This window comes from Embiotoca jacksoni, unplaced genomic scaffold (genome assembly GCF_022577435.1).
Source record: "Embiotoca jacksoni isolate LCO1_2020_lvr unplaced genomic scaffold, fEmbJac1.0.p SCAF_6, whole genome shotgun sequence".
Lineage (NCBI taxonomy): Eukaryota > Metazoa > Chordata > Actinopteri > Embiotocidae > Embiotoca > Embiotoca jacksoni.
In genome coordinates, this window is record NW_027185414.1 from 11868154 (window position 1) to 11894241 (window position 26088).

Sequence of the window (26088 nt, forward strand, 5' to 3'; positions counted from 1 at the left end):
TTCAACATGTTCAACTTGCCAGACTATACGATGGCAAAAGAATTCGACTGCTTGGCTCTTACTTTGCAAAGTGTGCTAAAGTGTGTGTGCACCTTAGAAATTCTATAACTTTCTCTTATAATTGCTTTTAGCCTCCAGCTTCCCCACACTTATTCAGCCTGTTTGTACGCATCTTTCTCGCACAACAATAATCTTAAATACGATTGGCACAAGTTGTGCTGAAACTCATTCAGGGAGACACATTCATTATATTCTGAGTCTAAAATACAGAGATGTATCCACAGTGTGCAGATAAGTTAATATGTGGAAGTAATAATAAAAGGATAGTGAATGTACTGTAATTTCAACACTTTTTGAAGGCGAATGGCAGTCACTGGCTGTGAGCTATTTTCATATGCTTCCCATCTTGATTGTATTGTCTAAATGACATTATCAAATGTTGCCTGTTGTTAATAAATCGGATGGAGGAGACAATCAAATTGAATAAGGTGGTCACCTTATTAAGAGTGAAGTATGGGGAAATATTATCCCTCCCGTTGGACAGGGAAAGATAATTATGTTTTATTTCTAGAATGACTTTCTTGTGGCTCCTGTGCACGAGTAGTGTGACTTTAACACACATAGAGCGGGTAAAAGAAAGTGAGAGGAAGAAAATGTTTCCTTTTTTTTTTTTTAGCTTGCTTAAGTCTGAATCTATAAGAGCAATGACAAGGGCAAAGGTATCAGCTACATGGAAACAGAAGCAGTGTTATGAGTGTGAAAGATAAGCCATTGCAAATTATATTGCAGAAAGAGTAATGGCCAACATACAGATCATGAACTCAAGCTCTGTAGTTTTTTCAAGGCCATTACTGCACTAGACAGACTCAAAAATGAATGAAAACCAAGGGTAATACGTTATCTTGTCTAAGTGTTTTATTTTTACAGAAATGAAATAAAAAGTCAATTCAAGCTAATTATTGCACTTGAATGTGTCATAATTGAGAGTGAGCACTCTAAGTGTGAACTATAAACTAGTGTAAATATGTGCCAGTTTTGCTGCTTGCAGCATTTTGAGTTGCAGGGAAATGAGGAGAATTTTTTGGGAATCATTTGATACATAAATATACTTGATTTCCCCTATAAATTATAATGTGATCATTATTTTAGGCTTTTTCAAACATGAGTAGCTCAAAATTGTTTACTGTAGCACAAGATTGGCACAGCATAATTTCTGAAGGTAAATGTTTATGTATGAACTCTGGAAATTCAGAAAGGATTAAAGTGCTAAAATAAATAGAGCAGATGATGAATCTGTTAACTAATGAAATATCAGTGTTGTGCTCATGCCATAACACAGTTTCCCCCCACACCCCAAAATACAATTAATTCAATTCTCTGTGGCGTTTGTGCGTGTCTTCATTTCCCTCCAGCTCCCTGTGGAGGCCATCTCACAGCTCCTACTGGTGTTCTCCTGTCTCCTGGTTGGCCCTCTTTTTATAAGGACTCTCTGAACTGTCAGTGGGTGATTGAAGCACAAACAGACCATGCCGTAAAGATACACTTTGACAGGTCAGTTATTTAATGACTTACTTATAGAATGATTGTGTCAGATCCGTTCAATGGGATACTCGTGAAATTAGTCTGATTGCTATGAGCTGGATTATACAATTATAAGGTATGGTTACGTAGTGCATCATTTAATCAGTTAATTTTTTCGTTGGGCAGTCTTTCAGAAGCAATATAAGTTAGTCAGATATAAATGAAGTGGGTGAGTTACTGCTGCAGTGAATGATTAATGTTGTTTTTTTGCACATTTTTTCTGGAAACAAGCCACAGACAGATGCAGTGTAGCCTGAAACTGCTATACTGTAGCTGAAATTTGTCTTTTTGGGCAGTGATGTAGAAGCCAAGTCATCTTCATTGCTTTTATGGCATTTCATTTGTGTAAGATTCTGCATTGGCAGTGCATGCATATGTGTGGAGCATAGGGTAGTTAATTTTTCATTTAGCTGGTCAGATATTATTATTCACAAAGTGTGTTGTTGTGCAGTGTGTCACTGGTTCCAAACTCTTGGTTTTCTATTCAACCATGTAGTTAATTGCATTTATGTGATGTCCCTTTTCTAAATGAGTTACTATTTGATGGCTGGATTGATAACCAGCAGCAATCAGAGTCCCAAAAACCTGCTTTGATTCTCAGGGCCCTGCAGTCAGAACTGTAAGTAATTGCTCAGTCATTCAATAAGTTAATTACTGAGATTGGAGTACAGGCAGAGCAGAGAGTGAGCGAGACGGTGATAACAAGTCATTTGTTCTGCTAGTTAGTTAGACAAGACAGTTGTATGGTTATTTTGGTGTTCAGATATATAAAGAGGCAGGTAGAACATGAGTCGATCATTTCTTTTATTTCAGTTAGCGTAGATCTATTGCTTGATAGGTTGTCAGTCAGCGATGCTCAGTGGTGTGTGCCTAATGGATCTTTCAAGCAAGGGCTCCTTCGGTGTAAAGACTGTGTTCATTGTTTTAGTTTAGTTTGCTGCTTGTTGTAAAGTAATACCAACATTGCCCTGCAGAGCTTATTATTTTTTGAGTGTCTTTATGTATGTCAGGCTATTGTACACGTTTTGATATTTGTTTTTTAATTATTTTTTTTTTTTGTCTTTGTTTGTCTAGGTTTCAGACAGAGGTCAACTATGACACACTGGAGATCCGGGATGGCCCCTCAGCCTCCTCTCCCCCGATTGGAGAATACCACGGCACCCAAGCACCTCATTTCCTGATTTCCACGTCCAACTTCCTGTTCCTGCTGTTCACAACGGACAACAGTCGCTCTGCAGCAGGCTTCAGCATCAGATATGAAAGTAAGGCTGATTCACTGATTGATAGAAATGTTTGGTAGATCCACTCTGAATTTCTTACAGACGCATATACACTCACCCTGTTGACTCTGTGGTGTTTGTGCTTGTGTGATGTGATGTGATTTTCAGGTGTGAAAATGGAGTCTGACTCGTGTCTCGATCCTGGCATCCCAGTTAATGGTCGTCGTCATGGCAGCAGCTTTTCCATTGGCTCTCGGGTTTCATTTGCATGTGACCTAGGCTACACACTCAGTGATCAGGAGCCAATTGTTTGCGAGCAGAATCATCAGTGGAGTCACGCTCTTCCCAGTTGTGATGGTGAGAATCTTCCCTCCTTTCATTTCAGCCCTCTTAGGAATTATGTGCTAATATGAGTAATGCATTCACTTGCTGGAATACGTGTGACATGCAGATTCGCAGTCTCTAAATGCAGTAAATTGTGGAAGTTGTTGAAGTCCTAAACACTGTAACACCCCTGTCAAGAAAATAGAAACAAATTGGACATTTTCCTGTACATACTGGCACAGACGATCCCTGTGGTGATCTTGCTCCTCAAAGCATAAAGCCTTTTTTTCCCCTGGAATAGTTTAAAATGAAAAACAGCTGAAAAGTGGTTTGTAAACACACTTGTCAAAAGCTATAATAAATCCAATGCCTGGCAAATTAAGTAATCTTAATCTGAATTTAATCTTCTGGTTTGCTTGATTATGTAAGCCTTATAGCTGATGTTTTTAATTTCTCCAACTAATCACTGCAGTTTAGCAAGAGTACCCACAACTTATTGTTGTGGGAATTTGGAGTCTCTGAATATTTTTTTTAATAATTTTATTTATGCTATATTTGATTAATGTAGAACCACAGATTAAGATGAAAGTCCACTGAAAAATTGTGGAACACTCATAAACATTGCAGTTTGTTAACATGTAACTGCAGTCATTTAGCTCTTCCCTTCAGATCCATCCATCTTTCCATTATCTGTACAGTAGCTGCTTACCCATGCAGTGACAAAGGAGGGTGGAGGCTATGCCAGCTGTTACTGGGTCAGTACACTCTGGACAGGTCTCCAGTCTACATAGACAGATGACCACTGACCAGAGTCAGCAGTTAACATAATGCATGTCTTGGGAGCATCCAAAGGAAGCTCGTGCAGGCCGGGGAAAAATGTGCAAAGTGTGCAAGAAAAGGGCAAGTCATTTGCTATGTTCAAATCCAAAAACCTACTTGCTGTGTATCACTGTCCTATCTCCTCTTACTAAAGAATGAAAATTTTGACATAACCAAACAATTAAGAATATCATACAAAATTAAGGTTTTTGTATTAGGAAGTGAACGTTTTACTTTTTGAGTTTTAAACACAATGAAACTGCATTAAATATGAGTGGCACACTCCCAACTGTCCCAACTGTCTCAGGTCAGTTGTTTTGTTGATATTTATTTATGGAAATAGTTTTGCAATAAGCAGGCACAATCTGGCTGAGAGTGAGGAGTACTGCAGCAGTGTTGTGCTCACATACATCAGTGCCTCAGTTTTACCACTGTTGCTTTGTCCACTGGATGAGTTTTTCACCACAGAGATTTTTGCAGCTGCCAGCTGTGTGTTTATGTGTGAGATAAGTTAGGGGAGAGTCACATATCATGTAGTACTTAGTTAGTTAATTACACTATAGTAAATATATCAATACAGATTATGAAATGACTTGACATGACTCGATTCATAAATGCACCTACAGTATATCACCTTTAGCCATTCAGATGTTTCCTGCTTTTTTTTTTTTTTTTTTTTTTACATTTATGTACGACACTATTCCTCGGTGCATTGAAAAACATTTTTGTTGAGCCAATTTTTTTTATTTATAAATCCCAAAATACATTTCTGAATCCTTGTGTGTATATTCTTTGATATTGAGACTGATCTGAGTCCACAGGAAAGAAATTGAGCCAGAGTGACATAGGTGGAAGTGCTGACTGATGGAGTTGGTGAAGGTTTTCCGATAACATCAGTAACCTCTTCCCTTTATAATAAGATATGAAGACTTTTCCTAGTTGTCGTTCTTTTTTCATTTCCCTCGTTTCACTTGAATGAGCAGTCCAACTCATAGAGTGTACGCTACCACAATGACTTAAGTTTGACATTCAGTCTCAGTGAAATTACGCAGGTCAACAGGCACGACTGAAGCAGATGCTCACCGGCCACTCGCAGGTCCACCCATTGACCATTTTTCCACAGCTCATGCTATAATGGGAGATGAATATACAGTGTTGAAAATAATCCAATTTGAAAACCAAAGTCAGGATGTCTCAACTTGGGAGTGAATTCATACCGAGGCAGTCTATCACTATCAGAGATATGATAAAAGCAGTTTTAAACGACCACTGTGACATTTTCAATTTTCAGCCAAGCCTGCCATTTCACTGCACAGCTGTCACAGAACAAGACATATTATTTCAGAATGACACTTTTCTGAAATTGTGTGTAAGCCTTGACTAGAATGTTATGTAAAAGTTTGCTTTTGGGGGAGGATCATACAAGTAAAAATTATAATCAATATATAACCAGTTAATTATTGTCCTTACCTCTTCTGAAGTCATCTTTAAGAGCTCCCACAGCCATGATCAAAGCAACTCATATACACACATTAATGACAATAATCTTATTTACAGGATCGTCTCAGAGGCATAGTTAACATTTAACACACTCTATATTATACGACCACCAAAATTCATAATTTTGACAATATTTTGCCTATAAGAAAAAATAAAACAGCTTGTCATCCCACGGGCATGCACACACCATTTCCTTTTCAGCAATGCTGCAATGTGTGTTGGACCCAAATGGTTCATCTTGTTCCTGCAGGTCAGCTAAATCGCCAAACGGATAACACCAAACATAGACTGCTCTTTTATGTGTCTAGGAGAATATTGAGGGAACACCATGACATTTTAAAGCTGGCTGTTTGTGCCAAGACAACAAGTTGTTCGAAGTGACCAAAGTCACAGTATCCCTTTCAGTACACGGCTACCTCCAAGAGGGACTCTGAGATCATTAAAGATTGAGAAAAAGTTGAAGGCAGGAAGGAGGACGAATGAAGCTGCAGTTTGAGAGGAGAAATCTTTATAAATTTCCGCCCACTGAAAACTAAGCTATTTATTTATGTATTTGCTTTTCTTTCAGAATTCAATCTGCTTCTGTCTCTCAAGTTCTTGTTCATCATGAATAGTCCGTCATTTTCTCTTACTTGCATTATTTTAAAGGTTAAACTTTCTCGCTTAAATTCATGAACAATTTGTCTCTATCTTTTCACACACAGATCAATCATACCACTGTTATGCACTGTTACACGCCGTAGATACTGTATGCACACGCAGACATGCACACGAGCCTCTCTTAACAAGGGTCATTCAGTCAGTGTCCTTGTTTTTGCTGAGTCCTGATGGGAGTGTGAAAAAAAAATGGCACTGGTTACCAAAACACACACAAGGCAGCTCGTCAGAGAGACAGAGAGAGAAAGCAGCTCTCATTACAGCTACTCAACTCCAGCTCTGTTGAAATATGATATGGAATGAGATGAAGAGAAAGACATTGGTAGACAGAAAGATAGGGAGGGCGAGGAGAAGTCTACACACTGGAGAAGCTGTAGTATGAAGAAATAAAAGAAGTTGCAACATCTGTCTTCATTAAGGCAACATAATAAATAGTCATTTTAAAAACCTCTCAAAACAAATTAATCATTACAGTGTTTATTTTAGGTGCTAAAAGGGACTTTTGTGTGCCAAAATATATATCAATTATTAACTGTCAGACAGGAGGGACCTTAACAGGGAGGACAAATGTTATTGTCAGTGATTTAGTTTACAGTGTGTTTGTTTCATGGCTAAGAAAAAGTCTCCTTTTTATCACCATGCCAGTCAAACACCTTGGAGCACTTTAATTGAATTCAATTTAACTGAATTGAGCTGAATGGAATTGAAGGGGATTGAGGCACAGTCAGAGAGAAACGAAGAGTCAATATATTATCCTAGTTCAGCAGTCTGCAATGCTCTGCAAGCCCTCTTTTACTCTCCATTACATTACGATAGTATTTTCTATTCTCTTCTATCCCAAATGAATTTGTCCTATTCCATATCAGTGGTTTGTCACTGTGTGGAGGGTAGGTGTCTGATAATACACATACAAATCTCTCACTCTTTTCCAACAAACCACTCTCTCTTTTCTGTTACTTTGTGTTTCCACATTAAGTGCATCTCTAGCCTTTGTTTTCTTCATCTCTGTGGCTCCGTACAAAAGCTGCATTTTCCACCTTCGAATCCTGCAAAAGTTCTGCTTGCCTCTCAAACGCAAGGATATTTGGTGAAACGGGCAACACTTGTAAATAAAGCAATGTTGAATTTAAAGGCTTTACTTACAGTATATACAGCAACCTGTGCCTAACATCTCAATAACTATGCTTCAAATGTTGTTTTGCAGTAATTTTTAAAGGTGCACTGTGTCTGTTTTGTACCGTGGCTCAATTGTGAATGCTGGTTCAGTTTTCTCTGTCTCTCACTTTTTATGTTCAGCTCTTTGCGGAGGCTATGTTTATGGAAAAACTGGGACTATTCTGTCTCCTGGCTTTCCTGACTTCTACCCCAATTCTCTTAATTGCACCTGGACAATAGAGGTGTCTCATGGGAAAGGTAAGACACACACACACACACACACACACACACACACACACACACACACACACACACACACACACACACACACACACACACACACACACACACACACACACACACACATTGAAAACACAAGTTCTTGCTTGGAAAACTTTTATTCAGATGTCTTTCTCCAGTTAATGAACACATTTTTAATAAACATGTAAATTTGCTTCCAGTGCAAAAGCTTTAGGCACTAAAATGTGAGCACCCTTTGACAATAAAATGTTACAATTGCACAGTTTTTCAAGATATTTGGCAGATATTTTGTTCCAATCCTCTTGGAGAATCTGCCACTGACATCTTATTATCTTCTGCTTCCTCGTGTAATGGCTGACTCAGTGATGCTTAGACCAGGGTCCTGTGGTATCTCCTTTATTTTTTTGATGCTGCAGATAGTTCTCAAACTTAATGCAGAATGAATCTGGGACTGATCAGATTCCACCCTGATGGCATTACATAATGGATTAGAATCTAAACATCTGAGTGCCTCAGACTTTTGCACTGTGTTGTATATATTGCCTGATAATGTATGCATGTTTCTCTGGTATATGTTCTTTGTTCAAATGCTACCATTTCTGTATCTATGTCTAACTGTCTTATACTTCATCTTTCCACCCACTCATGCATTAATCTCTCCATCCATCCATCCTGCCACTTATTCATCTAGGAGTCCATCTGGTTTTCCACACTTTCCATCTGGAGGAGAGCCACGACTACCTTTCCATCACTGAGGATGGGAATTTCCAGGTTCCCGTATCTCGACTCACCGGCTCAGTGCTGCCCCCTAGTGTTAAAGCTGGCCTCTATGGGAACTTCAGCGCCGAGCTGCGGTTTATATCAGATTTCTCCATGAGTTACGAAGGATTTAATATTACTTTCTCAGGTAAGAATCCCAGACCAGAAATTGCTTTTTCTATTAATACTGGGAGAGTTAATATTAACGTAATGGACAGTTTCTACCCACTACATTCCTGTTGACTCTTTTTACAGGATAGACTTAACTGTCCTATTTAGCCCAGCATAGGCCTAATTCTCTGTAATGTAGACTGACAGACTTGACATGTCATAAACATAAAGAATATTTGCATTATATACTTGTTTTTCTGTGTGCTCACATGGTAGAGAGCAGTAATGAAACAGTCAAGGTGATAAAAAAATTTAAAAAAATGGTTGAAATGGGAAGACTTAAGACATAATGTAAGTTTTAAAAAAACAAGTATAAGCTTATTTACGCTAATTGTGGTTATGATCATTGTCATAGACCTATAAAACATATCAAAAGGCATTCATAGTCCTGTTTGGAACTATCTCCTTCACTGCATGAGTGAGAAGGTCCCATAAAAAAGCTCAGGGGAGCTGTGATGCACTTTTCTTTAATGGTGGTGGGTTAGTTAGCCAGATGTACATGTGCTAAACAAACCACTTCGTCTTTTATTTTGTAAAACCACAAAATGCTTGTCTAACTGTCCAACTCAGTTTTTGATCAGCAATGCAAACGTGAGTTGGTTTTATAAATGTATGTCTGGTAAGCTACCCTGAACTTTTCAATGGGACCCTGTGTGACTGTCCACCATGCAGTGGTTGCAACTTTACATGTCATCTCCACGGACAAGAGCCAGCTGTAAGTGGCCATGGCATCTCTAAAGAGGTGGGTTATCTCCAAATTGGATGGGCCAGTAGGTGGAACAAAGAATGGACGTTCTTGGGATGATCAACAGTGTGACAGTGAAATGAAAGTTAAAGCATCTGTATCTTAAGTAATGTGACATATTTCTATGTAAAATGGAATATGTGAACAGGGTTTAGTTACTAGAGGGATTTAAATCAAATCCTTTTGATAGGATTCAATTAGTAAAAGTTGGGGGGCTTAGCAAATGTGACATGATACAGAGCTGAAGAGAAATGTGGAGCAAAGGAGCAGCAGAGAACTAGCTCTCCGCCTCCTCCCACACTTCCCTCGCCATTGTTGTTAGACCAGGAGGACGATAGCAGTTAAAAAGAAAAATTAGACCTCTACTACAATCTGCATTTTTTTGCAGCTGAAATCAAAACCCACTCCTCCTAGTGGGATACTTCTTAGCCCTGTAATCATTTATTAGCATACATTTGGGTCACGGAGCTAACCATTCGTTATTCTACAAGTAGACTGTAGATTTTTGAGTAGCCCAGAGGATTGTTTGAAAAGAAATCTGCTGTTTTTCTAAATATTTGATTCATTTTTAATTCAAGTTGGACCGCTTTTTCAGAATCAAAACAAAGATGACAGCCTGCTGGCTACCTGGACCTTTTGCAGCTTGTTATAACCAGGGACACAAAATGAGAACTTGGGAAAAGTAGTTTTCATTTCATTGGGTTGGCTGGACTGTTAGCGAACTGCTAAGATTTACATGATACGCACACAAAGCTGCACCATTACCTGCTAGAGTGCCTTTTTTTTTTACCACTTAGATAGTGCTGCTAATTACTCTACATACATTCTTAATAGTGATTCTCTATTTATCTCAAGCCCTGCTAATTTGCTTGATGAATCGATCTTTAATTGATTATATTTGCTGTGTGATATAAAGGTAGCATTACCTTAACCGTTAGCCTACATCAAATTACGTGACCTGCCTTGGCCCATTTCACAACATTCACACAGTTCTTTTATATTTCTTACCGCTTTGACTTTTTCTATCAATGTTGTTTATCTCTTCGGGATGTATAGAGTACGACTTAGAGCCTTGTGAGGATCCCGGTGTTCCAGCGTTCAGCAGGAGGATGGGGTTTAGATTTCAAGTCGGCGACTCGCTGGTCTTTTCTTGTTTCCACGGCTACCGACTTGAGGGAGACAGCAAGATCACTTGTCTTGGAGGAGGCAGGCGAGTCTGGAGCAACACACTGCCACGATGTATAGGTAAGACGGCCATGTGATCATTCAGACTCGCTAGTGTTTCAGTGAAAATATAAAATAGACATGGCATACACGACACTAACCAAGGTCAGTATACGTTTACAGACAATTTACTTTAAAGAAGATCAGTTTCTTTAAACAACCTTATATAAAGCAACTGTGTACCAAGCCAATGAGAAGTGATTTTTGGCCTTCAACATTTACAACATTGGAGTGGTCATAGTTTCAAATTAGCTTCTTTACAATATGAATAAGCCTTGAGGTAAGGTATCAGCATTTTCCTGGTTGTAATTCACCAGTATTTTATTGCTAACACAATGGTAATTTACTGTTATGTGACTGGCTGACTGCTGGTTTTATTTGCCAGGATTTGGCTGTTAGCAGGTTGTAATTTGCTGGGATTTGATGCGTATCAGTAGTTCGTAGGATGCTGCTAATTTATGAGAGTTGGACTGCTGGCTGCTGGTAATTTTCAAGCCCCAGAAACAGCAGACTGAAAATGCTATAATAGCATTATCTGTCAAGAGATCAGGCCTGACTAAGAGGAAACTGAGCAACAGCAGTTGGCATCGTGCATTGGCTTCATCGCTCTCCCTCCTTTTCTTTCTAAATGTCCCTGTATTTAGCTCTCCATCACTTTCTAACTTTGTAACTGTTTCTCCTCCTCTCTCTCTGAATTTAGACAGTCCTTGGGTAGATAATTAGGGCATTAGCTTCTATATGAAAAGTGCTAAAACTGAGTCTTTTGTTAATCCCATTTTCCCTTTTCTAATTTCACTCTGCACATTTTCAAAAGGCTCTTGTCTGTCTTGGTTCATCTGCTATCTTTTCTTCTTTTCTTCCTCTTCGAACTCTGTCTTCCTCCTTTTCGTCTCCCTCCTCACTATTTTCTATTCTCTCACTCCCACTCTATGGTACTGTTTTCACTTTAAAAAGAATTTCTGAGGAGTTGCTGGTCGTATCCTTGAATTTATCCTCCTTATCCCCTCCCCTAATATGTTTAAGAAACTACAGAACATGTAGAAAAATGTTGTTTTGAATTTCAAATTTGTTCAGATTGGATAAACACTGCATTCTTTTTTCAGTGCGTCTCACATTGTTCCACACCTTGTCTGTCTCATTACTTCCATTTCCTCTTTCTCCCTTCCAAGTAGTGTTGGACCTCCTCAGTGGGAGTTAAAAGCCTGCTCGGCTCTCTTCTTTTGTTCTCTGCTCATTTACATATGAGAAAACTCTATTTGCACAAAGTACCACCTTTTCGAATTCCTAAACTTTGATAGGCACTGCCCCTGCTTGATAATTCTGTATCATTTATATAAAACACTTTTTGCTCAAAAATTTATCCAAACCTGTTTTTATGCAGTGTTTTTCCATTTTGCCCTCTTTTCAATGTTTTGTATTTGCTTTGCTTCTGAGTGTGTTTTGCTGGCCCTCATCCTCGTTTTTGTTTTCATAATTTAAGCACAGAGGCTTTTTAAACTATAATAAATGATAATGTTATTATCATTATTCTTATCATGTCTGCTGAGATGAATAAGTTTTGTGGTTATCATCTTTTTCATGAGTCCTCTCCTCCCTTCTCTGATTTTAAACAACAAGCCAACCTAGATATTTGGACTGCTCAGAGATAATGAGATGGAATTGCTGTGATTTTGATCCACGCGTTCCCTCTCTCCTTTACTCTCTTGCTGCAGCTGAGTGTGGAGCCTCCTCACTAGGACCAGAAGGCGTTCTCCTTTCTCCGAACTTCCCCTCCAACTACGATAACAACCATGAGTGCATCTACCGCATCACGACTGAAAAGGGCAAAGGAATCAGGCTGAAAGCTGAGAGTTTCTCATTGCAAGATGGAGACTATATCAAGGTATACTTGTGCAAACATGACTGGCTTTCCCCAATCAAGTGAAAATTCCATAAATGTATAATTTTCAGATTCGCACACATACACAACGCACATACTGGATTATTCCATCAAAAGCTGTCTATATGCAAAGCTGTATATACTTTGATACATATATTCTTGAATAGATTATTACATGTTGGGTTATATTTCAAATTGTGCTTGAAAAAAACCCAATATTTTAGTTGTGGATGCAGGTATAACCATAAACACACTCAAATAATGTGTCAAAATAAAATAAACTCCAGGTGTTTGTTGTAGTGACTACACCATCCCATAAATATATATGATTACAGATTTATTTTTAACATAGGCTTTGATAACGTGTTTCTCTCGTTGCTTCATTAGGAACTGACGTACAAGCTATTTGCGAAGCCTGCCTCTCTTTTTCCCAGTAAAATAACTGTCCATCTTCAAATAAAATAACAATTTAACATCAAGTTTATTAATCTTAATTAATTAAATTAAGAGTAAGAGGATTGTGAAGTCATCTTACATATCTACATATATGCAAATTCCATTGCAGTTTTTTCTAAAGAAAGTCATGATATATGGCAGGCTCATCTTACAGTAGATATTTAATATTTAAACTATTGAAATATCTGGGATTTGTATATTCATAGATATCAAAGTGTATGGATGGTTAAACCAAAAGAAAGTTACTTTTATTTTTTACAAGCACAGTATATTGCAGATAAAAGTCAATAATATAACAAGAAATATCAAACTATGCATCTGTGACTTCACTTGTGCTTATTTTAATGTTCACCACTTCCTCCCTTTCCTGTGCTTCCTTAGTTCATTCACTCATCAAGAGGTGCAGGTACCTGCATAATGCTGAAACAATTTAGCATTGAAAACAAATGTTCGGGATGTACTATGTACACTTTAATTCCCCCGTCCAGTGAGTAAATGAATCTGCATTTCTCCTTCACCTCTTATGTCATTCCACTCAATTGACATTTTTACATTACATTATGGAGCCTTTTTTTTTTTTTTTTTTTTGGAAGGGGAGGGAGGGGAGGGGGGGGCATTACTTTGCCAAAAATGGTACACAACACCCACACGCTTTTGTTCCAGCCATGCACACCTGGTCTAATTAAGGTGTCAGGGAATGTGTATCCCCTAATTAGACAAGGTGTGTAAGAACAAGGCAAGAGGAAAAACATGAACAACAGTCGGGGTTTTGAATCCTTGGCTTATCCTGTATGCAGTTTAATTGTATTATCAAGGTTTGTTCTGCCTGTTAGACGAGTTAAACATGGTAGTAAGAGGCAATAACATCCCTGCAGGGGGTTATTAAGCACGTTCTTCATTAGTGTTGGTTGGGCTCCTGCTGTAGTGGCCGTCCAGGCTGAGTTCATGGGAAACAAAGGCACAAAAGGATCAGTCCTGCCTCTATTAACCCTCTAATGAACCCACCCTAGTGAATTAATGTACTTGAAGGTTGGCTTTTTTTAAACATTGGTAATAATAAATGGACCTTTTTCACGGCAAACAAGTCAATATTTCACACAATACATGCTACGTGTAGCATGCCTCACATTTTTATTACAGCAATACACCATATTGACTTGTCATATACAGTGTCAGCTGTAACTTGACAAGATGTGTTGCAGTTGAAGACACTGGGAGGGGCTAAACGTTTGGTCTGTAGTGTATGGTTTTTCTGAGTCTGCTGGTATGCTCATTCATTTCAAGCATTTGTAAATGTTTCAATATATATTTATAAGGAATTGTCTGATGTGTTTACATGTTATAAACTTGGGCGAGCATACTTGTGCACTACTGAACTATAAAGATAATTACAGATATTTCCAAGGCTCATTTATTGTAAGAAGTCTTTACTGTGGAACATGTGGCTACTTACATGTCAGTTAGCAGTTGTGTGAGCTGCTTTACAGTCTGGATGCTGTCCTGCAGACATCGTCTAAAACCATTTCTATTCACAATGTCTCTTAGCAGTATTAGGCCTGAGGGCATGGTTAAGCCAGTATGTGGTTAGAGTGTGTTATCAGTCTTAGGCCTGTAGCACTGGCTGAGCCCGTCTGTGGTTAGATTGTATTAGCAGGGTTTTCCCTGACTTTTAGAGAGGCTTAACGTCATTGTAAAAGCTGGAAATGTTCCCAGTGGGATAGGTATTAAAAAAAAAGGAAGAAAGAAAAAAAAAAATCCCTGTAAGGAAAGGAAAGTGACACCAAGATGTTTAACAGATATAAGCATGTTTAAATGTTGCCTTTATATTCCATCACATCACAAAATGGTATCAAAAGAAGCAGGGGAGCCAGCCTCCTGAAGTTTTCTACATCCTTTCCATCCACACACACACACACACACACACACACACACACACACACACACACACACACACACACACTCTCTCTCTCTCTCTCTCTCTCTCTCTCTCTCTCTCTCTCTCTCTCTCTCTCTCTCTGATAAACAATAGAATGAAAGAATGCAACCAGCAAGAGCAGAGTTCGACTTCAGCTTTTTCTGATTGTGTTCTTCACAAGGTATTTTACTTTGTGTTTAGTGTAATAAATCGATTCCTTATCTGAAACCAACAAAGGAAAACAAATGCAGAGATAATAACTATAATAATAACGACAGATTGCAAAAGTTAATGAGGACACATGGGCACACTGGCTTGTAACATAAAAATCAATAACTAACAGGTCTCCAAGACTGATTACAAAATGACACTTCACATCCAACATTGGGCATAAAGCAGTATTATATTTGTAATTTCAGTTTTGATGCTTGAGATCCTTAATCAATCATAACAAACAAACTTTTAAATTCATTGAGAAGAAATAATTTTTTCCAGTTATTCCCCCTCCTTATACAATGCAACTGTTTCAATAGAAGAATGTACTGCGTGGTGTTACATACAGATTAAATACTGAGTGAAAAATACCATAATTGTAATTCAATAAAGATTGGACCACAGTAGTTAGACATAATAATGAATAGCCTTATGTATTATTAAGCCAATGCAGGTATTGAAGTTGGTTTATTGTTTTCTTGCACACACAGCTGGAATAATAAAAACAGCTTTTTCATAAAAAAAATACCTTATTAAGTTACCACAATGTGAGAAAAATGTGATTGCTTTGTACAGTTTTATTTTAGTTAATTTTATTTGGTGGCGGTGCAGACATTTGGAAACAGCATCAGTCTTTTGTATACAGGCTTTGAATTAATATGAAAGTCAAAATGTTTTTTATGTTTTTATAATTTTGAATTTGTATTTTTAGTAGTCTCATGAGCTTTTACGCACTCTGACCAAAAAATATTTAAGCCAATCTGATCCCTCAGGTTGGCCAGAGTATAATTACTTCTGGGTTGAATAATATGCCAAACTAGTATGTACTTAATCTTTCTTTGGCTGACTGCTTCAGTATTCTTACTCCACTATGTGTAAAGAACAGCAACGTTGTCTCTCCATTTTCATAAACATAACAGGTTTCCCTACTTTTTTGCAATGGACAAAACAGCCAAATGAGGCTTCGAGCATTGCTATTGAAGTTTATCTCATAAATTATGAAAATTTCTAAAATATAAAGTAGTAATTAAGATAGCAGATGTGATGAAATGATCTGTGCTATTGTTATCTTCAGGGATCATTTTAAGGGAAATTTCTGGTAAATTACAACATGTATGTTAATTATAAGCCCCCCCCCCAAAAAAAAAAAAAAAATATATAAAGAAAAAAAAAATGCAGGAATCACAGTGCAAGCTAAAATGAACTGGAAGGAAAGCCCCAAAGTGCCACTTAGGCTAGAAATTAGCCTGCCACTCCCCAGGCTGACAGTAATGGAGCTAATTCCTGTTACTGCAGCTGAACACTCTGAACAGAAACCGTTTGTTTGACAGCTCCAGCCAGCTTGAGGCTAAAATTTCCTGTAACATATGAACCAGCTCATTACAATTCATCTTGCTATTGGCTAAGTTTTTCACCCTGGCACTGTCAAAGAAAGGGCTTAGTAAGCTCAATTTCCCGAAATAAATTCACCTAATACAGTGCTTGACCAAATTTACCCAGATTTAATTCATCCCTGAAGAAAAAAGAGAGAGCGTAAGAAAGAAACAAAGTGTGCAGGATTTGTTATGAAAATAGAGGTGGAACGAGAACATGCAGGAAAGAGAGAGTCAGACAGAGAGAGAGAGAGAGAGAGAGAGAGAGAGAGAGAGAGAGAGAGAGAGAGAGAGGAGGGGTGGCAGATGGTGACATGGTGATTTATGAGCTGCAGGGCTTTTCATTAACCGTACTGAGTTTTACTGTAACACAGAGAGGAAGCAAAACAGAAACAGAAAGCAAGAGGGACAGACAAACAGACCGCAAGAGGCAAATTTGGGGGACACTGAGGGAAGCTGAGGGGGAGGAAAATGAGAAGGAAAATGAAGTTCAGTGAATCCATGATACTGATACTGGGATGCCATTTCACAATGTCATTTGCCACATTATGCTTTCCATCACAAATACATACTCCGATGTTCTGTCACTACATGTTTGTAGCGAGTACAGGTGTCTCTTCTGACTGGCAACACTTGTAGAGATAGAGCAGTACATCGCCTTCGCCTGTTTTCTTTGGCATCGCCGCCACCTGCAGACCTGTCACCACCGATCTGTGGAAATGTCACAGGCTGCCAAATATAACCATGAGCAGTTCAAGCACGAACAGTTCACATTTATATCCCAGCTGGGAGATGGTATTATGAAGGGTTTCAGTATCAAACACCACCTGTAAGCTTGAAAAATCTCCTTGACAAGTTTAAAAACAATCAAAACAGTCTCTGCGGTGTAATGCCCTTCTCTATTCTTCATCTGCATGCTTATTATGTTACAATCAGTATTTTCAGCAAAATATCCCAAAACATGGCTAAAATACACAGCCTCTATTTGTCACTAGCACAGTTTGCATGTTTCTATGTTAACTTACTTTGGTACCAAACAACAAATGTAATCTGTTAACTGCAACAAAACTGTATTTAGTTCCGTGAAAACTAAAATATTTAGAATAGTGCGAGGACATTTAGTATGAGAAGATACACATTACAGATGTGATTTTGCTCATTAACCCTTCAACTGGATATTCTCCTAAACGTTCTTGTGTTGCCAAGTTGCAAAGATCTTCCTGGCAGCCATTACTCCACCCTCTGTTTTTCCTCGTCTCACAGGGCTTATTGAAATAAATGGCTTCCAGCTGTTTTGTGTCTTGTTTGAGTCTTGTCTGTATGAGTGCACAGTTGCAGGTTGATGATTATATTTCCAACAAGGAAAGTGGAACCAAAAGGAGAGATTCAGTTCATTAAGCTGGCTAAAATGCTAACATCTTTTTTCTTTTTCTTTTTCTTTTTTTTCATTATGATTATGTATGGAAGGAAGAAAAAATAATACTGGCTAAGTTTTGCAATGTTAATGCAGTTTTCATATTGCTGTAAATCAAATCTGTCTTCACTTTTGTCTTTTCACTCTGCTGCTATTTTCACCTCATCTAATATACATGACAGCTTCTCAAACCAAGTAACACGCACAGGAAATTACTTATTTGTAACACTGTGTTTAGGTAACAGTACAGAACATGGATACTGAGGTTTTGTCGCTTTATGGATGATTCCTTGGAAACACGTTATATTTATTGTTAATGGTTTCCTCTGTAAAATTAATCCATGTTATTAGCATAATTCAAAATCAAAATATACACAAAGATTTGGAGCACTCATTACAACCGAAGACAACCCAAAGTGATACTCAAACCTGCTGCTTCCTCCAGGTGCTATAGACAAGCATTTAACTGCAAAATTCAAAGTAGGTTTGTACATTCTCACTCACTTTTAAACAACCAACACCACTTTAAAGTAAGGGAGCCAATTTGTTCAGCCACCATAAAAACCCTCAACATTTTGTTTCTTTATTCTGGAATTATTGCCAACTTGTAGAATTTGAAGTGCTTTCCAAGGTCCACTGTGATGCAAGGCTAAGCAAAGAAAAATGTCTGTTCTTTTTTCCCCAGACCAGGTCATCAGTGCAGTGTGCACCTATGTTCAGTGACATTCTCATTATTTATGGCACTTCAAACTCATGTTTTTATTCATGCTCTGCAACCCTGTTCCTGTGTTTTGATTGGCAGGTGTATGATGGAGAGAACACTTCATCCCGTCTCCTCGGAAACTTTACACGTGATGTCATGATGGGTCATGTCATCAATAGTACGTCCAATCACCTGTGGCTGGATTTCAACAGCAATGCCTCGGGAACCAATCAGGGTTTCCGCCTCACATACACGAGTGAGTTAACTTTCAGAAATGATTTGAAACTGAGCAGTAATACAGAGTGGATTCCTTTTATATTTACTTTTAGTATGGCTGAATAAAGAAGGCACCCCTGTCTCTCTCTCTCTCTCTCTCTCTCTCTCTCTCTCACTCACACACACACACACACACGCACACATTTTTTCACAACCACATAAATGATAATTTCCTCGATTTTGAGTAGCTCATCATAGAGGTCCTTGTGAAGAGATGTTTTTAATTGAAATCTAGAGTGGTAGTAATTGTGCTGGATTGCCCTCTCGGATATATCCTGCATTTGCATTGTGTCTCAGACAAATGTTTCTTGAGTGCTGCTGTAGATACGAGGACTGTACAAAAGTACCAACAAAACTGCGGAGTCTAATCAATCTCAGCCAGCAAATAACAAGGCTACTTATTTCATACTTAACAGCTGGAAAGACCCCAACAACCAGTTTTCCAAGTAATGTCTGTTAAAGGCATAGACTGTTGTTAAAAGTGGATGTAGCTTCCTGGTCTGAAAAATGAGGCCAATACAGAAGTGGCATGAAGTGCAACACCACCAAATTAGATATTAGGCCTCAAAAGGGGGCGTGTCTATTTGATTGACAGGCCTGTGGTACAATCAGGTTTCGACTTTAGGTTGGAGTGGTGTAATGTCCTCAGTTCCCCAATCAGATTGAGTCAGATCGACCGCACGCTCCTCCCCAGCTCGTCCAAATATGGTCAGTACTGCCTCCAAACTCCTCTAAGCTAGCAAGATGGAGACGGACGAGATGTCAAACTCAAGGCTTCATAACGGCAGATCACAAACCAATGGGTGACGTCACTGTCGGTTTCTGCTGGGTAAAAGGCCAGAACAACAGTAGTTTTCCAAGTATACAGAAAAAGAAAGTGAGCGTATGAATACTCAAAACACATACACACACACACACTGCACACACTGCACACACTGCACACACTGCACACACACATTTCAATATCTTCCAAAGAATGTGTTAAGAGGCAAGACTAGCTGCTGTGTAAGTCAAAGAGGCTATTAAAGGAGCATTTATCTGCAAGTCATTAAAGGAAGGTGAGAAAGTGACACATCTGGAGTGGAAGAGTGACTGGGCGAAGGGATAAACCAATGAAGCTAGATGGTATATGGGTACTGGATGGATGCTCTGTATGTCAGTGAAACCATTAGACAGCCGTCAATCTGCAAGTCATTAAACCGAAGAAGGTGACACCTTCTTCAAAGTTCTGCTACAATAGATGGGTTTATGGGTAGATAATAGAGATTGATAGAAGGCTGAAAGAAGAGAAAGCAGTGAGAAGCATCTGGTCAAGAAAGGCAGCAATGGTCTCTTGAGGAGGGTCAAGGACTGAAAACAGCTTTAATACTACACATGGTCAGAGGCTATGTTAATACAGTAATACAAAACATCTGCTTAAACCATTAACAGTTAAGGTTGACAGAGCTGAATTACTATCTGTTTTACTGAAAAAGATGCAGGAAAGGTTTTATAGTTGTCAACAAACTTCACATGTTAACTTGAACTAAAAAAAGTTGCTGGCTTTGTGAAAGCTTTCATTTCTGCAGACTGTATATAAAATGGACGTTGTCTATGGGTCTGAGAAGTGAAACCAATGAGCAAGTGCCTTAAAGTGCAATACCACTGAGAGCCATTAGGGGCTGGCTCCAAAAAATGTGTAGCTCCAATAGACTCCCATTCAAAAAGCATCAAATTCTCTCAGGAAATACAAAGTCAGTACAATTTTTACACAAGTCATAATAGTGTCATCAGCAGAATTCACTCCTTCTGATAAGTGCTCCAGTGATGCTTCTGAAAATATATCCATAATTGTTTCAATATTAGAGGTATATTATGGGGCATGCCTGGTTTGACTGACTGGCCTCTGGTATAGGTGGGCGGGCAAAATGTCCTCAGTTCTCAGTTACATCCACCCATTGCTTCACCCCAGCTTGTCCAAATATGGTCACATCTGGCTCCACAAAACCAAGATGGTGACTGCTAAAATTCCAGAGCTGAGGCTTTAAAACTGCAGTTCACCAACTAATGGGGGAAGTCATGGTGGGTTGCCATTTGGTTATTGCACAAGTCTTTTTGAAGGGGTAAACTGTGATTGGACAATGAGTGCATTCTCGTTTTTTGCCCTGATTCTGTCCAGAAATAACAGATGACAGGTCGTTTTTCATATAATTACATCACCCAAAGATCAAAAGCATTGGTGGCATTTGCCATATCAAATAATTTAGCAACACTCTGCCAGAAAAACACTAACTTTCACTGACAAAGGCTCAAATCATGATGACATTTTTTTTAATTAATTTTACTTAATGTATTTGGATAACATTAAATCTCATTGCTGAAGGATAGTCTTTCCAAATGTCTTCATGTTACTAGGGTTTTAAGCTGTGGAAGTTACTGGACATATATGCGGCTGCAGCATAGTTCCTAAATAACATTAAGCTTGTTTTAATGTCAGTTAATTTAAATCTATTAAATAAAATAAAATTAGATCAGAATATGTTTTCAGAAGTTGTCACACCACACGTTTGCTCATACTGTATACTCCATCATTGGAAAAAACAATTAACGATGGCGTCGAACCCACTGTTTGTCGTCCATTACATGGCAACTCTGATGCCCCTGATCTGAGAGAGGATGTTCGGTTCATAAGAAGCTGAACTACGGGAAATAAAATATGTTCGTGACATTGTTATGTCTTTTGTTTATCCATCTGTCCTAGAGGCAGGAATGTTTCTTATTATTTGTTACCTTCAAATCACAGACACACTATGTATTTGTGTATGTGGGATGTGAAATTATCATATAAGGTTTTTTTTCCCACAATTTTATATATGTACCTCCTTGTGCTTTTGACTACCTTCACTTCTATCATTATTTTTCAGAAAAGGGAGAAGCGCATGCATTTTTTAAATTTCAGAGAAAAAAGAATGAGTAGAATCTGTAGAAATGTTCAGTAGTTTTTACTGCAACTGTCAATTATGGCTTTCAGCATTAACAGTTTGCTCAAACTTGAAACTTCTGCACAGAGTAGTGGGACTCGGAAAGAACTGAGTGACCTCAAGTCCACTTGTGCAAAAATAAACCTAATTTGTATGTATGTACACACCTGTGTGTGTGTGTCTTTGTGTCTCTTTCTAGGTTTTGATCTAGTACGCTGTGAGGAACCAGGTGTCCCTAGTTATGGCTATAAGATCCAGGACGATGGTCATTATGCCAACACTTTTGTCCTGTACTCCTGCAACCCTGGATACAGTCTCTATGGCAGCAGTACACTGACCTGTCTTAGTGGGGACCGACGTGTCTGGGACAAGCCACTTCCTTCCTGTATCGGTTAGTATTCCAACACATGAGTAGATTACACTGTCTGTCAATAATTCAGAATTACAAAATCTGAATTATTAACTGAGGGATTTTTTTTTTTTTTTTTTCATACAATTTAATGGGAAATATACCACAGAGAAGTAGAAGTCTGTTACTAAGCTACAGCATGAAGATTCAAAAGAGAGAGTGAGTGAGCAAGTGATTGACTCAACAGAGGTGAATACTTTAAAAAGAGCGCGTGGTGACTGATTCAACACTCAAGGTGCTCTGGGTGTAAAAACAGGCCTCGCTGATCCATCAGCCTGAGCACACAAAACTATCTGCGCCTGGACAGCAGCTTGTCACCAGGCATGATATCTTAGTGCACTAGGCTTCTGTGTATTTTAGGAATTGCATGGTTAAGGTGCAAAAATAGGGGATGACTGTCTGAACTGAACTTTGATGAATTTGTAATGAAAGCCAGATAACTTTCTTGTACCCTGAAGGTGTGCAAAATATTTTCTGCCAAGGACTTTGACAGAAGCCACAGCTTTTTGTTCTATTCTCAGCATGAACAATAAATAGAATATTCTATCAAGAGAAAGTGAAGGTCATGCAATGTAAAAACAAGATTGATTCAATTGAAATTGTTCTTACAATTTAAGGTGAAATAGAACCAAGTAAAGCTATCACGCCGTTCATATATTTAATATACAACGCAATGTTTATAACTGCCTCCTTACTTTCCAAAGTTGAAATAATACATTTCCTTTGCCTGGATGCTTTTATGTCAATTTATATATAGATTGTGGCTATAATTCCACCTGGAGCTATTCAACTTTTTTCATTATTGAACTAGTTTACGGCATACCCACTTCAACTGTGGAGGATGACTGATTATGATAAAATATTATTCTGGGAATAGGAGTCAGATTTCAGATAATTCCTATTCAGTCTTGAAAAAGAGCCACAGTGTGACAAGAAAAGGAAAAAGTTATTCTAACAGTGAAAATGTTTCAACTCCTGTTACGCACACTGCTTTATAAAACATCACAATGCTGTGAATCTTATTGACTTAATGAGGAATATGAATGTGATGAAAACATACTAAAGATTGGGACATAAAAACAATAAGTAATATCAAAGTCATATCAGTTTTTTGTTTAAATAAAACAACACTGAAAATAGTATTTTATGGAGTGATCTATGAGAATGGCCTGAAAGCACAATATGATAATCAGCCACCATGTGAATGCCACTGAGCAATCAATATAAAAAAAAATTCCAGCCAGTTGAAAAAGGTTTTTCAATCGACATAACTCAACTATATTTGAATATGTTTAAGGTTTTGAGGTAGATGAACTGCCAGAGGGTAGATTTAGCTTTAGTTGGCACATGGCAGCTTTTAATTAGGTTAGAGAAACGTTTACCAAATGATTTAGGTGCTTTGACATTGGACTTTTTTCACTCTTGCTTATGGACCTGTGAAAGTCATTTTGTGATTTCGCTTCAGCATGTGCAGCTGGTCATTCTGATTCTTTATTTTCATTCAGCAACCACCAGTGAAGCATGAACTCACCATTTGTTTATTTGTATTGTTTTGAGCGAGCTTTTAAAATCCCTTAAGCAAATTTTCAATTGTTAAAGTTCATAATTTATGCTTGTCCATGAATATTTTGTGGCTTTGCATATTTTTCAAATTAAAACACTTTCTGTGTAAGTATTTCTACCTTGCTGGGTAGAAAGGGCACATGGCACATGTTCATTTGGAAATCCCTCCTGCTGAGCCAAACCATGTGTCTTTGTAACCTGCCAGTACTCCTCAGCTCTGTGAGATGGGACATAGCCTGATGTGGTTGCTAATGGCAACTAAAAAGAATAAATGCGAAAAGACGTGTGCTGTGAATGTATGTATGTGGATGTGAATGATAATGGGTATGTGTTTTTTGGCTGGAATTGGGTACAACTGTGTGTGTGTCCCTGTGTACCTCTGGAGTCAGTCATTAATTTGTAGCTGCTCTGTTGCTGCCTTATTTCAGGTAAGACAGTAACCAGGAGAATACTTGCTGCCAGAGCCCTGGGCTAACTACCTCTAGAGCTACTTTTGTATTGTTCTCCTTTTTTTCTGTCTGTTGAGGTGTTTGTCTTTCCGCCTCTTTGACTGCCTCCGACTCTGTCTGTCTGGCTCGCTCCTGTATCTGTGTGTATTAGCATGGCGATCAGGAGATGGCTTTGCCTCAGGCTGTTTCTATACCGTCTCTCTCTCTCTCCCACGTTCAGTCAAACAAAGTGGTGGTCTACTTCTGTCGGACTCTTTTTGCCACTTTCTCTCTTTCCCTGTTCATACAATAAACCTGTCTGTCATCTACATGTGTGTGTGTGCCTGTTATTCTCTCTTTCTTTTTCTATCTCGGGAAATTGCAGTTGTCAATGGCCCAGCCTTACTAAATAACGCTTTCGTTCTGTCTTCCTCTGCCTGTGCCTCCCCTGATCTTTACCTGCTTTTTATGATAAAACGAGGCAGAATAGTTGCTTTTCCTTTTCTGTTCCCAATCACCAGGGACTGAAACAACTTGTTATTGTGTGTGCATTTCACATATGCGTATGTACTTTCGTAACTGCATAAGAATTTCCAAGTGTGTTTCTGGCCTTTTGTGTGATTGAGTGGTTATCTGCTACTCCCGTTGTGTTTTTGTTCACACATTTGTGTGCATTCTGCCCAGGATAATGCAAATGCAGTAGGTCGTCATGGGTATTTCACATTGTAGGGCTGTGTTTATGGTGCCTGCTTAACTCACATAAACACACAATCCACACAGATCTAAAGCCTTCTCCATACCAAACTGTTTCCTTATCGGCAGTGATTTCTGGCTCAGTGGGCTACCATGTATACTGTGTACTACCATGATGACTTCAGATATGCTCCCAGCCTTTTCCCCTGCTTCTTGCTAGCTCCCCTGTTCCTTCTCACTGAAAACAATACAAAAATAACACACAACTCGGATCTCTCTTGTGAATTCCACAGCATTTATTTCTTGAGCTGTGAACAATATAAAGGAGATCCTTAAGGGAAAACAGCCATCAAAGTTACTCACCAACCTTGAAGCAAGAGCTTGGATAATTCAAGGTTGATTTAATGATTCAAGCATTTCTTAACTGATTCTCATTTAACTCAACCTTCACACCTCAGTGTAATTTACAGAAAAGTAGAGAGGCCGCCTCTTATAGAGATGAACTGAAATGTTAATCGGGCTGGAAAGAAGACAAGAAAATATGGTACAAAGAATGTTGATCTGTCGAGACATGGACATGCATGGTGCTGGCTCAGTTTGGCTCTACTCTACTCAGTTTTATGGATTTTGAATACCATGTAGTATTTTTGGTATCACCTCTATCCAGGTTCCAAGTGAGCTGAGCTGATAGTAAAAAGTGATGTGAAAACATCAAACAGTCACAATCACTGCATCATAGCATGCGTGACAAAGGACATCCTGCAAAAACATGGCATTGTTTAATAGCAAAGCTACTACATTACAGTGACTTAAAACATTTTTTTCCACTGGACTACTAGACTATTGGCAACCTGCAAAACCATGCCGAGATCAATTGAAGAGGTGCAGACATTTCTCTCTTTAGTTGTCGATGAAATGATCCAGCGAGTGCGTGTTACATTTAAAATGACACCATGGCAAGTTTACAATGCCACATTAATAGGGTACTATCTGCACTGGTGAATAGACAGATAATAATTTTCTAATACCTGCCGATCCAATTCCAAAAACTAATGGTCAATTAATGGCATTTGGAAAATTGATAAATCCTAAAACATTTTCTTTGCAACTATGATTTCAGATCCACTCAGATATTAGACATATTGACACATAGGCCGAGAGCTGTGGCAGTAAAACTAAAGACCAGATTATATTTTCAGACCCATCGAACTGAGGTCACAGATCAGGTTTCTTTCTGAATAACTGAGTGAACACCTCTAATTATGAGAGACACTGTAAAAAGTATAAACATGAATACATCATGTACAAATTAACAGGGCCGTCAGGGTTTTAGTTTCAGCATGGCAACGTAGGTAAATCAGAGTTTGTCTATCGGATTTATTTTCTTTTT

The 26088-nt window shown here is 38.5% G+C and overlaps 1 protein-coding gene across 1 annotated transcript in view; it reads left to right on the plus strand.

The window, feature by feature from the left end:
* csmd1a (CUB and Sushi multiple domains 1a) overlaps window positions 1–26088 on the plus strand; it is a 389897-nt gene that overhangs the window by 265952 nt on the left and 97857 nt on the right. Inside the window, exons 18-26 of the mRNA XM_069173376.1 lie at window positions 1413–1551; window positions 2656–2843; window positions 2970–3158; window positions 7398–7514; window positions 8209–8424; window positions 10249–10437; window positions 12129–12298; window positions 18469–18625; window positions 21805–21996. Of these exons, the coding sequence (XP_069029477.1) occupies window positions 1413–1551; window positions 2656–2843; window positions 2970–3158; window positions 7398–7514; window positions 8209–8424; window positions 10249–10437; window positions 12129–12298; window positions 18469–18625; window positions 21805–21996 (1557 nt within the window). The remainder of the gene's footprint in view (window positions 1–1412; window positions 1552–2655; window positions 2844–2969; window positions 3159–7397; window positions 7515–8208; window positions 8425–10248; window positions 10438–12128; window positions 12299–18468; window positions 18626–21804; window positions 21997–26088) is intronic.